Source organism: Gymnodraco acuticeps, unplaced genomic scaffold, assembly GCF_902827175.1.
Source record: "Gymnodraco acuticeps unplaced genomic scaffold, fGymAcu1.1, whole genome shotgun sequence".
Lineage (NCBI taxonomy): Eukaryota > Metazoa > Chordata > Actinopteri > Perciformes > Bathydraconidae > Gymnodraco > Gymnodraco acuticeps.
In genome coordinates, this window is record NW_022992351.1 from 8,609,176 (window position 1) to 8,626,409 (window position 17,234).

General features: G+C 41.6%; 1 protein-coding gene across 1 annotated transcript in view; it reads right to left on the minus strand.

Annotated features, from left to right (window-relative positions):
* Positions 1–17,234, minus strand: part of celsr3 (cadherin, EGF LAG seven-pass G-type receptor 3) — a 131,321-nt gene that overhangs the window by 43,773 nt on the left and 70,314 nt on the right. The window contains 6 exon segments of the mRNA XM_034209136.1: positions 8,484–8,652; positions 8,838–8,948; positions 10,989–11,174; positions 11,963–12,132; positions 13,807–13,932; positions 15,509–15,672. Coding sequence (XP_034065027.1) covers positions 8,484–8,652; positions 8,838–8,948; positions 10,989–11,174; positions 11,963–12,132; positions 13,807–13,932; positions 15,509–15,672 — 926 coding nt within the window.

Genomic DNA, 17,234 nt, shown 5'->3' on the forward strand with positions numbered 1-17,234 from the left:
AATCTATTCTCTTATTTTTGTATAACTATAATGATCATATAAAGGTGTGCCTTTACCTCACAGAGCTGAGGTTATCAGAGCCTCTCAGTCTTTCAGGAGAGAGCTCTCTAAAGCTCTCCCCCCGCGGCCGCTTACACAGTAAATTCCAATGTTAATAAAAGCTGTATACGTTTTTTGGGAGTTTGATTTATTTTAAATTAACACAAATACAAAATTAAAACCTATAATTGCACACTAAAACCATTATTTCAAAAGAAGAACTATTTAACATAAACCTCTGGTTTTTACTGGGCGCCCCCCATAGATTGATGCGCCGTTAGCATTCGCCTATACTGCCTATGCCAAGGGCCGGCCCTGTCGATGGTAATCAATCCTCTGGACCAGTACTGTGCAGTAACGCACGCAAAAAGGCAAACACATGTTCTGGTTCAGTTTAAATGTTTCATATTATGTTTGTGGATATATTTGGGATTTGGACTGTTGGTTGGTCAAAAAACAATTTGAAGATGTCATCTTTGGCCAGGAAATGTACTATTTTCAAACAATGTATAAACTAAATTGACCTAATAAATCAAATAATCAAAAACCAATTATACTGACATGTATCCTGAGCTGTAGTCTTGCATATTTAGTTGTTGTCCTCTCTATAATAGCCTATACATGTGTACAGAATTGTCAGAGTGAGGCCTGAGGAATGTTGTACCGGCTAAAGATAAACTCATTAGAAAAAAATGGCGTCAATGGAGAAAAAGTTGAAACGCCTCTCACGGTAATAGCGGAGGAATTTTCCAACGTAAAAGCGCAGACAGCTCACTTCAACCAGCCACTTTCCCACATTACACTTCAGTGTGCGCCTAAACAGCACGGTGAACGAAGCCGTCACACACTTCAATGCAATCCCCAGACACTCCACACACACACACACACACGCACGCAAACACACACACACACACACACACACACACACACACACACACACACACACACACACACACACACACACACACACACACACACACACACACACACACACACACACACACACCAGCCTCCTATGTGGCAATACAGGCGAGCACATAACACACCTCTTTAATCTGGTGACTAAAGCTGAGTGCTTCAGACACACTTCGGAGGGTATTTAGCACAAATAAAGAAGACCTCTCACCCAGACCTGCTTTTCATTTGAAAAGAACATAATTGCTGTATTATTTAGTCTTTAATGTACCTGTATACATGTCATACATTAAAATATGATGTAACTAAGCGGCATTATAAGACATGTTGGAATGGAAATAAAAGCATTTTTAAAAATGTATACTCAATGGTATTTGAATGATTTTGTATCCATTGTGGTTTTTTCCTTTTTATTCTTATTTAATCTGGTTTATATTTCTTTCTTTCAGGAAGCTTAATAACCAAAGTGTCTCAGGGTTTCAATTCCAGCCTTGGAAACGTTGTTGTATTTCACACTCCTATCTCTCTGTCCTTCGTCATTACGGTCTATCATCTGTCACATTGAGGCGTAAATGTAAGGAAGGAACATTACAAAAGAAGATATTCACACATTCAAACTGGCACAGAGGAATGAGTCATATTATTATAAAACTGATATACATTCAAATGTGCCAGAAAATGCAAAAACGATTTCATAGATTGAAGTGTGACTGAAGCTCAGTTGCTCCAAGATAAAATACACACATCAAGAAATAGAAAACAACAATGTCAAGGTATTACATTCGGCCCACTGATCACACTGACTCTTTCACCAAGAAAATCTCTGCCTCACACATAAACCCCCCCCCCCCCCCCCAGCGTCGACTTCTGCTTTCAGGCTGCTTTTTCATTTACCAGCATTGAATAGAAGGACGTCCCTATAGATTGAAGTGTGACAGAAGTGTGTGAGCGGCTTGTTGAGGTCTGCATTCCTCCCTCTGGAGCTGACAAACATGTGTGAGGTCTGCTTTAATGTGTTCCTCTATAGAAAACACAGAAAGCGCTCTGCTTTCAGGACTGTGGCCTTGGCCTCAGCTTTGAACACACACAAGGTTTCTAAGGACAGTATTCTTTACATATTTCTTCCTGGCTTACAGTATACCATTCTTTGTGAAACTGCAAACCCGCACTTTTATTTGCATGTGAGACCCTATAACAACACACACTGTCCTTGCTTTTTATAAATGTTATCTAACTTGCTCTTTCTTTGTCTTGCTTGAAAATATTTCAGGAATTATAGTTGTATTATTCCTGAAAAAAGATAATTACAGCTATTGTTCCGTTTCCAATTATTCGTTTCACTATTTGTGTTCACGTACAATCACACACACACACACACACACACACACACACACACACACACACACACACACACACACACACACACACACACACACACACACACACACACACACACACACACACACACACACACACACACACACACACAGCCTTCTGTTTCTTATTTGTTCCCTCACGTTCCTCACTCTTGGTCTTCACTTCGGTCCCTTTGTCTCACACACTCCATCATCTTCTATCTGCCGTATGCATCTTTACACTTTCACCATGGCAACTGACAGAGAGAGGCGTCGACAGCCTTGGCTGTGTTCAGACTCTTATAATGACACTGGCCTTGTCAAAACAATATGAGGGAGACAGAGAGAGAGAGGGGGGGGGGGGGCTTGAGCCCATAAAACGAAAGATATCTGTAAATCATGGGTGTGTCTGTACTTTTTTGTCTTTCACACTCAGGGTCCTAAAGTGTTTTTCCTAAGCTATGCCTCTCCAGCTATCTAATGTGTCTCACAGCTTCATGTCTGGCTTTAGACACTTGAATGTACACAACACCAGCTTTGTTTCTCTACATTACAACCACAATCAGAAAGAGAAACAAGAAGCATCTGTTCACTGAAACATCCATTCCCCCTCTGTGTATCCAACGTTCTCTTCTCTGACAGCTGAAAGGTTGGGAACAACAGAATAATACCATTGATAATTCAGCTCAATGTGTATGTCGAGTGGTCGCTCACACTGAGAGTCCACATAAACATTAACATTGTCGGTTTGTTTACTGAAATAACAGGTTGATTTTGGAGTTTACATTTTAGATATCAAGCAGAAAGTGTAGCTATGCTGACTGTAAAACTCAAAGAGACCTGCAGTGTGAATAAACAATGAGGGCCAATGAGTTAAAGTTCAAAAAAGAAACCTTGCCTGCGTCAGGATTGATACACGTAGCTCAAACTTTCTTCAAATAGCATATTTCTGAAAAGCTCTCCAATGTACTATTCATATATCAGTACAGCAGAGCCAAATACCGCTACATTCTAGTTTTAATATCAAACCTGATCAATAAATGCCATTCCTAAGGGAGGAGTCATTTGTCACAGAGAACAACTTCGCCCTGATTCAGCACCTTGAGGATACTGCAGGTTGAATAAAAGAAATCCAGCTTGAAACTCATAAATCTCTCCTTTTCATCCCAGAGGGTCCGAGCTCAATCTGCTGCAGCTGCACACAACACCCTAACCCAACAACCTCATATAATAGACTTTCTGATAAACTCCATCTGAAGAAATATTTATGTTGCATGTGTTGTTTTCAATCACACATTTAATGTTGCAACATAAAGGAGGAAACATTGATAAGTGATTTATTACTACAGTAAGAGCGGTTCCTGTTCTCAAATCCTGACCATATGTTTTTTACATGTCATTGAGTTGGTTTTTAAACAGCTCTGGGAACTCAAGCAGACATAAATCAACCTGGCTGTAATTTATCAGATTACATTCAAATGATTCACTCTTGTAAATTAGCCTGTAGCAACAAGCTGAGACTGCCAATGTATTCATATTCATACACACACAGGAGTACATACTGTATGCCTACTCATAAAGGAAGATGAGGAGGACAGATGTCTCGGTGCTTTGTCATGCAGGACCTTGTCTCCGAGTGTGTGTGCACTGCATGAATCAGAGGCGCTGATGAGATACCCATTGGGCAAGTTTCAGCATCAGGACAAAACACACACACATAAACACGCACATGAAAGGGAATTATTCAGAGTGCACCTCTCCTTTTTTATTTTTCGCTCCCTGCCCTTATTAAACTTTGATTTGTCTCAAAACAACATTCATTGTTTAACAGTCTCCATGTTTAATGCTCATTGTGTTAATTAAAGATAATGATAATGAGAGACAGTGTGTGTTTACAGTAAATAAGTGCATGCCTATGAAGATGACTTGTGCATATGCTCTGTGTGTGTGTGTGTGTGTGTGTGTGTGTGTGTGTGAGTGTGTGTGTGTGTGTGTGTGTGTGTGTGTGTGCAGCCTCTCTCTGCCTGTGTTCTCCATGTTAATGAGTCAAGGTGTTAGCATTAGCTCGCGGCTACTGTAGGATACTACAGGGATATCAGCGCCTCTGTGCTTCCTCTGCCATGCTGTTGGGCCTGAGGCTAGCTCACAAACTTTATCCTCCATGAAACTTTCTCACTCCCCTCTCTTTGACTCCCTTCCCCTCCGCTTTAATCTTGTGCTCTCATTATCAAACTTTTCTTTCTTGGAAAACTTTCCTTTGATTTCTCTTCTTTCATCTGGAGGAAGACACTGAGATCTCTAATTAGAAGCACTATTTAGTTTGGTTAAGTTAACTTACAGAGAAGTGAAATAATCAACTTTAGTGCTGAGGCAGTCTGTGTTCAGCTGAAACGCCAACCTGCCACCGGTCACTTATAAAAAACCACTATTGGCTTGAAGCCTCGCCTCACTTCACGTCTCTGTGACTTATGGGGCTGCTTGTGGCTGTTAAAATAGAACCGTGTACTATTTTGCGCTCCTGTCTTTTATGGCAACAATGAGACTGGCCAATCACAGCCCATACTTGAACTCGATAGCATCAGGGCTCGAGCTTAAGGACGTCCCGTCGTCCCGGGGCTGAAAAAAATAGTGTCGGGGAGGATAGAAAATAATTTTGGGACGAATTTGGGACGAGAGTTAAAATAAAAATACCCTGCTAACTCTACTACAAACGGCGATGAAAATGAAACCGACTGCACGTTTTGTGTAGCACACAGTTATTAAACCTCCTTGTCAACATAAACACACACGCACAAAACATTTAGAAACCCGCGAAATACACACACACACGTAGCTACAGCTGTGCCGCTGGCTGTCAGCCAGCCACACAGCTGGCTGTGCCCGCGAATTCCTGGCACGCAAATTCTCGGGTCTAGCTATGTAGCCTACTGAGTGTGTGTATTTCGCGGGTTGAGTGATGTACAATGGCATCCCGTGGAGGAATTCTGAAATGTTTTACCGTTACATCACAAAAACGCACAGCAGAACCAGACCCTGGAGCGCCGGCCTCTTTATTTACTTAGCCTACTCCTATTCATCCCCTATGGGTAATAAGGCTGAGAAGAGAACTCTCCATCGTATTTAGTCCTTAGCAATATGCTGCCTCTCCCCATCTAGGGATGGGTATCGAGCCCCGGTGTTAAACGGGCCCCGGGCCGGAATTATTAAAGACAGTGGTAACGTTAAGCTCCGACGTTATCGGACTTTTTATCGGTACTGGAGACATTTAAAACATATATGTCATATGTATTATTGCTACATACACATTATATCGCAGTTTTAGTTTCGCCAACTCCGTTTCTAATATGCAATAAGACTACAACATGCGTCTATGATGTATTTTCGAGCTTTCCAATCCAGGCGAGATCTCTCTCTCCCGTCTGTGTGCGAGGGGGCGGGGCCGTTTGTAAAGGTCTCCTGACTGTGTTACAGACTGTCATCCTGGTTAGTGGTTACTCTGGGTTCTGTCTTCAGGACAGTGTTGGATTTTTTTGTTAATTGGATGGGACTTGATTGGATTCAAAATTAGAGTAATTTTCTCGTTTGTGTGTTTGTTTAAATACATTTGGCCTTTGTTTATGTGATTGAATGATTTACTCAAATAAAAAGGTTAATGAATTATCATCTAATGATTTGTATGATGTTTTATTTATGTTAAAAGTCACTTTGAATGATTTTAACTAATGATAATGTAGAAAAACTAACATTTTAAATTCGGGACGGTACACATTAATTTCGGGACGGCTTAGATTGTATTTCGGGACGGTTCCGGGAGGATGGGGAAAAAAGTTAGTCGAGAGCCCTGGATAGCATATTGTTTTGTTTTTTTGTTTTTAATTCAATTAAAAGTGTTTTTTGTGCCTTTTAGGAGAAAATGTCAGACAATATTTCCAAAACGTTTAGTTCTTTGTCCCAATAGTTACTGTTTATACAACCAACCATGAGTAGTATATGTCTTCAGACGGCAACAGGGGAAAAGAATAAGGCACAAACACCACCAATAGAGAGTAGAGGGCATTTGTTAATTTGGTGTTAATAAAGCTATCTCTATGTATAATGCACTGGTTCCTCCTTTGTTTTCATTGTATTGGAAGAAGAGTGGAACTAGCCTAGTAAGGATTTTGATAAAGCCTGATAAGCATGATGTATGATGATAAAGCTTTGAGGGTATAACCTGATCCTAACTGTGATACATGAATAGTGGCTGTTTATCAAAAAGCTCACCCAAATGTTGGAACATGTTATTATGTATTGACTGGGAATGCAGAATAGCAACTGTATTGAAATATAGCATCTAATGAACAGGCTAACAGAACATTGTTGTGCATTTGAAGTTCTCAAACTAGTCCAGATGGTAACAGCACATCTCCAGATATATCTACGGACAGATCCATGCCGAGATGAGGCTGGATAGTGGCTGCTCAGATTGATCAACGTAGAGATTAAAAAGTTGTCTGGATACTTTCTCCATTTCCTTCTATTGGATTCGTCTTTCAAGTGGTCGCTTTTTCATTATTTGCTTTCCAATCTGGGATCTTGTCTCTCTTTAATCATTAATATAGATAACCTCTTTTAATCATCTCTGCTTGGTTGGTCTGGTCTGTTTAATCAATACCAGAGAACTGAACTGCAGCTGTTGCTTCAGTAGCTGCTAATACAGCTTAAATAAACATGAAATATCGCTCTTCACCCTCTTCTTTGCCTTCACACTTCTTTCTCTATTGTGTTTGCATCTGTCATGTTAATTTCCCCTCACTTGTATGGTATGTATGTCTCATCGTGCCTTTCTGCCAGCTGTGTGTGGGTCTATTCCCAGACGTGTCACCAGTGTTTGATTTGACTTTCTCTCGACCTCTTTCTTCTCCAATATTTCCTCTTGCCTCAAAACTTTTGGGGTTATTTTACACTATTTCTGTCACACGCCTTGTTCTCTTCATTAATCATTCAAATGTTCAGTCTCTCTGTTCTTCTTAGCCTCTTTTTCATCTCTCTGTATTTCGTTTTCTTCTTTCTCTCACCACTTTTATCTATAGAGTATAATGTGTCCCTCCTCTTCTCCACTCTTCTTCTTCTCCACATGAATTCTTCCTCATTATGTTCACCTGACTAAGGAGGTTTTGGGAGTTCGCCTGCAGTCAGTCTCTTCCTCCTGGTCTCATGTGGATGAGGCCTCATTATGCGTTCCCAAATATCTGTTTAACCCAGTTAGAGCGCTGGCAGACACCTACGCAGATATGGCAGCGCTGTAATTATTCCCTTTTCCTGTCTCTCTTAGTCTTTTGGCTTCTTTTACATACGCCTTTAACACGTCAATTCTCTCACATCCATGTCCAAAATGTGTTCAATTAAATAATATAAAACATTAGGAACATTTCCCTGATGCAAAGGATAGCACACATGCAATGTAACGCGCCCGACTGAAGTGCTAAATTGTTCTTGGCTGTGTCGTTTGGCCAGATTATTAATTGTCAATAAATGATGATAGGCAAGCCATTAATAGACAGCAAGTTGTTCCAAGTCTTAAATTCCATTGTTTTTTTGAGATAGTAAAACAATCTGATCAGTCAATAATCCTTAGGTAATATAAAATAAAAAAGAAATATTGCAAATCCTTGCTGTTCCAATTGACTTCAGAAGCTCTCAATCATGAATTTATTATCAGAAATTCATTTGAATGACTTCAATTTTTTGTTGTTTAACAGTAACTAATGATCTCAGCATTTTTTAAAGTAATTTCCCACTAATGAGGTGTTCTTAAACGGCAAATATGTCAAGGACCAACAAGAAGTAATTTACATATATCAATAATACAAAATAAATGTCATCTTATTTTACAACTTTCTTAAATTAAAGTGTTTAAGCTTTGTCTCCTTTTTAAAAACCCTTACACTGACATCACAACAACGGCTTGTGACACCATTCACACAGCTGCAACGGCGCTGTCCAAACAGTACAATATCACAAATGAACTGACCAATTGGCATCCTTCCTTCTCTGCTGCTTGTATTATTATCCTTTGTATTCACATAAATGAGAATATCAATTTCATATTTTCATTTGTTAATCCTGCTTGCTCAAAGATTCAAGGATGGCACCTCGTCTAACAGCAGCAGCATCATCTCTGTGTTCACTCACCAGGTTCGCAGAGACAGGTGTGACGCTCCCATTGGTCGGTACAGCGGCTGTGGCCGGGGCAAGGAGACGAGACGCAGGGGTTTCCTACATTACAGCCGGTCTCTACTTTCACAGCTCTGGAGGGGCGGGGCAGAGGGGGGGAGTCAGGACGTACACCCAGCCGAACACCCTGTACAAAGAGAGAGAGATGTTAAAAAAATAAAATAAATTGGCAGCTTCATTCATTTAATGTTCTAAATCTATCCTAAACTTGTTCCTAAGCACATTTGCATTTATTACAGTTTGTGCCAATATTTCCATCTTTCCCCAGCAATCGTTTAAATTAATCGTTATTAGGAATTTCAAATCACCCACCTGTATGCATCCTTTTATCCCGTTCTGAACCTCTCCGGAGCCCAGCACTCCTCCCACATGCAGATGTTTCACCTTCAGACCATGAATCTCATTTCCCACTATCACTGTTCCCTAAGGGGGGAGAGCGAGAGAGAGAGAGAGAGAGAGAGAGAGAGAGAGAGAGAGAGAGAGAGAGAGAGAGAGGTAATGGGACCCATGGAGAGGGGAATGGCAGAGATGTTATTAATATTTATGGAAACTGAACACCTGAACAAAAATGCACATGGGGCACATTTGAGTATGATTATGCGACAACGTAGAACTCAATTTATATTTTATATGTAAATATCAAAGCAGTCAACACAACCGGTGAAAAAGAATCAGTCACGAAGGAAGGAAGTTCCTCAACCAACAAGCTTTGTTTAAACATATTGTCAGGGACTGAGAGGCAGAGTAGTGGGAGACACCTACATTCCCAATAGGTGGCTCCACCCGCTTCCAATTAACAGTATTGGGAGCAGGTGTGGAGACCTCACACCTGGTGCTAATCACTCCCTCAAGGGAGACAAAAGCACCTAGAGTTGCTCAGTTGTGTGTGGCACATGGAGGGAGCAGGAGACTCCCAGCGTGAGGAAACAGTTTGTAAGCTGGTAAGTCGGTTAGCGGCCCGGCTACGTTAGCCTTTCTATAGTTAAAGGTATTTTTGAGTTTAACAGCAATAAAGCCTCTTTTTTGGACTTGAACACTGCCTCTGTCGTGATTGCTGCACTACCACTTTTCTCTTTATCTGCCCAGTCCTGTTACAATATGCAATAAAAAATGTATATTGCCAGGTATAAACAGTAAAATAGAAAGAATCTTTTAAATGAAAGAATATAAAGATGTTTTCCATAAAAAATATATTGGAAGGGACTCTTTTATATTTACCTCAATATGAGTTAGTAGTCATGTTTAATGAAGCTTATGTCAGTAAAGCGGGGAGGAGGGGGGGGGGGGGGCTGCAGGGTAAATGATTGACATCAGTAAATAAAAGAAAACAATAACATGCAGTCATTGTGGAGAAGGTCAATACCCGACTGATAACACTGACAGTGTTGTGGAGCAATGCTGACAGGCAACTTAGCTTGCATCAACCATGGAAACAAATCAATGAGCCCCCTGTAGCACCGATTCAGCAGCGGAGGAAGATGGAGGGTGGGATCTGCCTGATTACAGCTGAACACATGCCAACAACTTTCACAGGGAATGACTATTTAATTGGCAGTTACAATGCCAATGATGGTGTGTTTAAAAGCCTTTTCTGCACCTCAGCGTAAAACTTGATGCACTTTGAAGGATAGCCTGGTGAACTACAATGGAAAGATGAAAGGCTTCACTGGCTGGCAGATCATTTAAGAATCAGCATGAAAAACAAAGCATGTCGTTTTTTCTTGAAGTGAGATAAATGTGAAAATAACACAGAGTGCTTCATTTTCTGTGTGCAGCATGCCTCTTTTAGATATTTACAAATCGCAAATAAACACATGTACGGGCTCAACAAACATCATCTCGTAAGATTTGATATTAATTCACCAGAAATAAGAAGGATTTCAAGCCCACATTTTTGTGAGTCAAGGGTTATGAACAATGTCAGAAACCATGCTGTGGAAGGATTTCATGCCATGTATCAGATCTAAGCTCACACCCAAGTAATATAATATATAAATGCTTTTGCAATTTGCTCATATCTTCTGAATGATCTCCTCCACTGTACTGGCTCACAGCAGGAAGTGTTTGATATTTCAGATCAGAGGATATTAAAAAGGATTTCTCTTGCCTTTATTCATATTCAAATGCTTCATGATAAATGTAACGTATCTACTGACTGAGAAATGTTGTCCACCAGAGTATCTGCAAAACAAATTAATTAGAGCTAGGAAAAAAATCATATTTCCAATTGAACACAGTCAATTAAGGTTGTTTATCTGTTATTGGTGTTGGAAAAAACACCAGCAAATGTATTGTTGAGAGAAATGAAGGCTCTTTGATTTAGTAAAGAAAATATGATATAAACCTTGTTATTCATTTATATCTGTGCTTCCTTTTTTGTAGGAACATTCAATCCGTCCTAAAAAACGTTCCCAAGTTTATTTTTTGATACAAGCTTTCCGAAGTCTGTATCACGTCTTTTACCTGATATAGTCCGAAGTCGAGCCGCAGCGTGGCGACGTATCGCGTCTCGCGGCCGCTGCGGACGTCTCGCAGCTCCAGTTGGACGTCGTGCCACTGGCCGTCTGACACCTGAACCTGATCCAACCGCAGACGCACCGGCCTGGCCGACCCACGCGTCACCGAGAACACCAGCTGACCATTTATCACCTGAGGAACACATACACATAAGAGAATGTGAGGAAAGGAATAAAATATCAAGAGACTGAGGCTCGTGTGTGTGTGTCTGTCTGTGTGGGGGAGTGTGAAATTGAAATCTTGGCTGCACCCATAGATGCTGCTAATTCAATACCATTGGATGTTGAAAATGGAAGAAATGTACATCATTTACAGATAAAACCTACCTTATTTTTACACGGTTGTCTTAAGTAGAAGACGATAATGTTGTTTTACACACCGAATGGAACCACAATGACTTTGAGACATAAGTATCATCCCCATAATCGACGTGACCGCTGTTAACACATTTAGCAACCCACGCTTCATTTTGTATCCTGCTGCCGGGTGAGATTAGGCTTAAAATGTGCAGCATTGTTTTATGGTACAGCATAATGCTGCCATTTATGTTTTGGTGCGGCTAAAGCTCTCCAAATGTATGCCAATGCTAAAATGGAAAAAAACAAACAGGGAGGGGCAGAGGCAGAGCCGGGAATAAGAACCACTAGATAGACTAGAGGGAGAGGCACTGAAAATAGTCTCTCTTCTTTGGTGTGAGTGAGTGTGTGTGTGAGTGTGTGTGTGAGTGAGTGAGTGAGTGAGTGAGTGAGTGAGTGAGTGAGTGAGTGAGTGAGTGAGTGAGTGAGTGAGTGAGTGAGTGAGTGAGTGAGTGAGTGAGTGAGTGAGTGAGTGAGTGAGTGAGTGAGTGAGTGAGTGTGTGTGTGTGTGTGTGTGTGTGTGTGTGTGTGTGTGTGTGTGTGTGTGTGTGTGTTCAGGCCCACCTGGAACAGCAGGCTGGTGTACTGGCCGGCCTGGGCCTGCAGCAGCGTCCCCTCTCGTGCTCTGGTCCTGAACACCAGGCCCAGGTACCAGGGCGTGGAGATGGTCACGTCGTTCTTTAGGTCCCACCAGAGGGCGCTGTTACCCAGGAAGCGATGGGGGTGTGACATCACTGAGGGGGAGGGGGAAGGAAAGATAGTGAATACAAAAGTTAAATATTTTGACCAAGCAGAAATAAATTGTTTGCGTCTGAGCAATGATTACATATATGCCCCGATAATGTTAAGAAGGACTTAAAGTCAAAACAACATGTTGTGTAATGCTAACTTTAATCAGCGGATATTACGTGTTTGTTATACTGACAGGCAAAACATACGTCTTATAACCTTTGAACATTTAGTTTGTAGAAAATATATGGAATAAAAGGGAATCACCAATTGTACCTTGTTATTTCAGTCAGTCAACACCTTCAAAGGTTGATACTAACGCATTCAGGAATGCATCAGGAATGCATCCATCCATTGCACTTATACACTCACTTTTCTCACACACTCTTAAGGCCCTGTCACACTGTCCCGAAATTGACACCCGATGGACACACGAATATGGAATTTTGAATTTCGCACGAAGATGGCCCCGAACCACACACGAAGGCAACATTTACATTACATTTAAGACATACAACTGCAATGAAAGTACCAAAAATAATTATGTTACAGTACTATGATACTGTACTGATATCTTCAGACTTTGTTCTTTACTTTATCCGTCTTTATATGTAGAAAATATTACGTCTTCTCCGTAATGTTGTTTCCATAACAACAACAACTTCCTGTCAACTGTCCTTCAAAATAATATATTATATCCTTTTTAGTTTCACAGAACACAAATTGGGTTATTTACATAATATGTTTACATGATTTTGTTGTGCAATAAAACAACCCGATGGACACACGATAAAGGAAATGTTCAAATTCGGCTGTGATCGTAGCAACATCGGGCCATTCGTGAGGGCATCTAAGCCATCGTATGACCGCCGGTGGAGTTTCTCAGGCTCCGGCAGCAACTTCGTGAGCGGTGGCAACATCTTTGGCATGCCAAAAAATTTCCGAAGGACCTTGCGAAGGTTCATTTTCGTGTTGAATTCGTGTGTCAATTGTGCCCTTCGTAAGGCCATCGTGAGGGCATCTTGTTATCATCGGTGCCATCGGGCATTCGCCCCGATCAGAGTGAGGGTGAATGCACCGATGATAACACGAAGATGACACGATTTGACAAGATGCCCTCACGAGTGCCTTACGAAGTTGCCGCTCACGAAGTTGCTGCCGGAGCCTGAGAAACTCCACCGGCGGTCATACGATGGCTTAGATGCCCTCACGAATGGCCCGATGTTGCTACGATCACAGCCAAATTTGAACATTTCCTTTATCGTGTGTCCATCGGGTGTCAATTTCGGGACAGTGTGACAGGGCCTTTAAAGGCCTGCAGCTGTGAAAGCTCAGCACTAAATGCGGAAGAAGTACAAGAAGAGTGCTGAAAGAAAATGCTGAATTGAAGAATAAGGCATTAACCTGAATGGATTAATGCCATAGCACTTCTGAATTTAAACTACGGAAGTACCAAAGTGTGTAGCAGCTCATTAAAACAGGTTATGTTAACCGAAGTTCATTATTTACTAATTAATGTGCCATTAGTATAATTAGTTCTTACAAATAAAGGCCACTGAAGGTGAGAAAGAAACGGCCAATTATCTCAGTCACTGTCTCATTTGTTGTTATTATTATTATAACTAAGTGTCACAATAAAGGTTGGCTCTGGATGAAAATAAACTCATGTATCATCTCACCGTGGCTGCAGTCCTTTCCTCCGTACCCGAGCGGACATTCGCAGGAGAAAGTCTCCCAGCTCACATGGCAGGTTCCTCCATTCTGACAGGGGTTGGACTTACAGAAGGGAAGCTTCGCGCTGCAACCTTTAACAAGCAGCAGAGACATTTTAATCAACAATCAAGTTCACAGAAATCTGTCAGCATAATGTATGTCATGATAATAAATCATGGTGTCTGTTCACGCCTCAGCTCAATTACAAAATGCAGTTACCAATGTGCATAGTTAGGGATGAACTTTAATTGTACGTTATAGGAGGAACTCAATATTAACATTTTCTCTGCAAAAGCTCTGAACTTCTCAATTTCTTGCCTCGTAATAGTACTTGACTAGAAATATCACAAAGATGGGGTGTCAAACCTTATTTTTACAATTTTTCATTAATTGTTTATGTTTAGGTTAATTCCAACAACACAATCACATTACTGTGTTAACTAGCAGCCTGGAGAAATACTTAAACTAATTACAGCTAGAGTATGTGTATGAGTCAGAGGTGGGACCAAGTAATTGTTTTGCAAGTCACAAGTAAGTTTCAAGTCTTTGCGCTCATGTCCAAGTCAAGTCTCAAGTCTTTGCGCTCAAGTCCAAGTCAAGTCTCAAGTCTTTGCGCTCAAGTCCAAGTCAAGTCTCAAGTCAGGATGGGCAAGTTCAAGTCAAGTCCAAGTCTTAAACTTTGAAAAACCGAGTCTTAAACAAGTCATTATGTGCTTTTCACCAAATGTAATGACATCGATCAACAGAATAATACTTAATAATCAAACTGCTCTTTATTCACATTAATAATTTAATAATCCATTTTCTCTCTGCTGGTAAAGTTACATGTTTTTTTCTATTTGAAGGTGAGGCTATCGTGACGGTTTGATTCAGAAGGAGTTTAATGTATAAAATCCCTGATGTTAAGGTGACCAGAATGTTTATTTCCACTGTGTACAACATGTTGTAAGGGACCCACAATCTATCTTTATGCTAGGGATAATGTGCAGCGAGGCGGTCTCTATGGGGAAAAGAACACCTGAATCTAGATCCCTCTGCAGGTGGTACTTTAACTATTTTTTTATGCTAATACTTTTGTACTTTTACTTGTAACATTTTGAATGCAGGACTTTTTATTGTAACCGAGTATTCCTACACTCTGGAACTTTTACTCAAGTACAAGATCTGAACTTCTCCCACCTCTGACAATAAGTGGTTACCAAAAGAAAACCCTGCTCTGAAGGTTATTTTCATTTTACAAATCCTGCACTCAGCTTTGCTTTCTCCAATATCATTGAAATGCAGCCAGATGCTGCTTCTTTTTTCGGTTTTCGCTCATTTCTTGACTTTTTCCGACGCGCTAGCATTTCAATCCGGCGCCGCGTCTCCCCGTCGCTCTGTGTAGCTGGCCTGTACCACTACACCTGCTGTCTTTGGAGCGTCTTCTTTCACATAATGGTATGATCCTAGCGTGTCCTACGCATATGATTGGCCGCATGGTGGCTCAGCAAAATAAACTCCCGCCCCTCCCTGCATGTATTTTACTCTGGAGTCCAGGTCATGTGACTGGAGTCCACACCTCTGGTATGAGTTTTGGGTTTTTTCAAAATAAAGGTAGGATTTTGGGCATACATGTTTCATTACTGATGTTTTTTTAGGGGGAGGGGTGTATTCTTTCGCAGTGCTGACCTGGGATCGTTCCATTGTTAGCGATGAACCCAGCCAAGTCCAGCGGCTTGCTGTCAATGTGCAGCTCCTTCATGCAGCCGATAAACTCCCTGGATCCAAACGGGAAGTTGTCAGGTACGTTGGGAACTCCGCCCAGAAACAATGGGCCAGTCAGATCCAGAGACCTGAGAGAGGAGGGGATAAAGAGGAAGAGGATTCAATAAGGTGGAGCAGAAAGAGGAATAAAAAGGAAATGATTATCCCTCAAGGATGGAGGAGGGAGGAGAGGATTGAAGGAAGAGAGGGTAGGAAAAGGAAAACACATGAAAAGAGGGTATGAAAAAGGCAAAGGGATTGAACAAACCCGCAGATTAAGTATGTCATCAGAGGAACAAGAATCGCTTGATGTTGAGAATAAATGAGATGACAATGATGTTGTTGAGGGTAAAAGTGAAAACAACAGGGGACAAGAGAATGAGATGAGAGGCAGTAAACAAACAGGAGATTAAACATTGGGAAATATCAGGAAAAATAAGAAAAGGTGGATGACAAGGCAGAGGGGAACAGGGAGACGGCAAAGGAGGAAGTCACAGCGTAAAGAGGAGACGAAAAGCAGCCACGACAGGGAGACTGAACGGGAAGCGGATGAACAAACAAGAGATTAAGTGTGAGTTACAGCAAATATCAAGAGAGAGCAAGCGTAAAGGCGGATGACAAGACCGATAGAAGACGGTGGAGGGGAATGCGAGGAGGAAGAGGCAGGAAATAACAGTTATGGGATTGCTTTGTGCAGTGACTGCAGTGTGCATCTGGACCCGGTGACGACATTACCTATTGACGCAGCAACCACTGTAAGTTATATTCTTGTTTAATTAGACTTCTCTGTTTCATTTATTCGACTCTGTATAAATTGTTATTGTAGCGTAAACGGCTAAATCGCGTTTGAGAGATTTTAAATCTCAGATCTGCTCAGGCGAAACCTGCTTTACAGGTCTCAGCACTCAAGCCTGCATTAATATAGGCACGGCCAGTCTATTGTCGCCCATCAGCTGTAGATAGTTAACTAATTAGAGGGCCGTGGCCCTACAGCTGTGAGAACTCAGCAATCAGGCGTCCATTTCGGGTAGCTCTTTCCTGGAGCGTCAGCTTCAGCGTCAGACAGCCGAAGACTGACAAAGACATTGGAGTCCTGCGGGAGTAAGACTGACAAAGACATTGGAGTCCTGCGGGAGTCACGAGGGAGGCAAAGAGGAGGCAAATCCTACTCTGATCGAGCTGGTGTCTTATTTCTCTTTTCTTTAGTTTTCTAGCCCCGCATGCTATAATCATGTGTATTTTCTCTATTCCTGTTCATGTGTCTTCTCGCAATTATCACTGGCCCTGTGTATCTCCTAATCGATATAACCGGCCTGCTCTCGTCTATCCCACGTGCTCCACTGAGATCCAACATCTAGTTTCTGGTGGCCTGTGGAATTGCCAGTCAGCTGTTCCTAAGGCTGACTTCATCTCTGGCTATGCCTCCCTGCAGTCTCTGGATTTCCTTGCTCTCACTGAGACCTGGATTACTCCATCCAACACATCCACCCCAGCAGCTCTCTCCACTGCATATTCCTTCTCCCATACACCCAGACCCACTGGCAGAGGAGGTGGCACTGGTCTCCTGCTCTCTCCCAAATGGAGCTTTTCCCTCTTCAAGCTACCGAACTTCACTCCTTCCACCTTTGAATTCCATGCCGTCACAGTAACC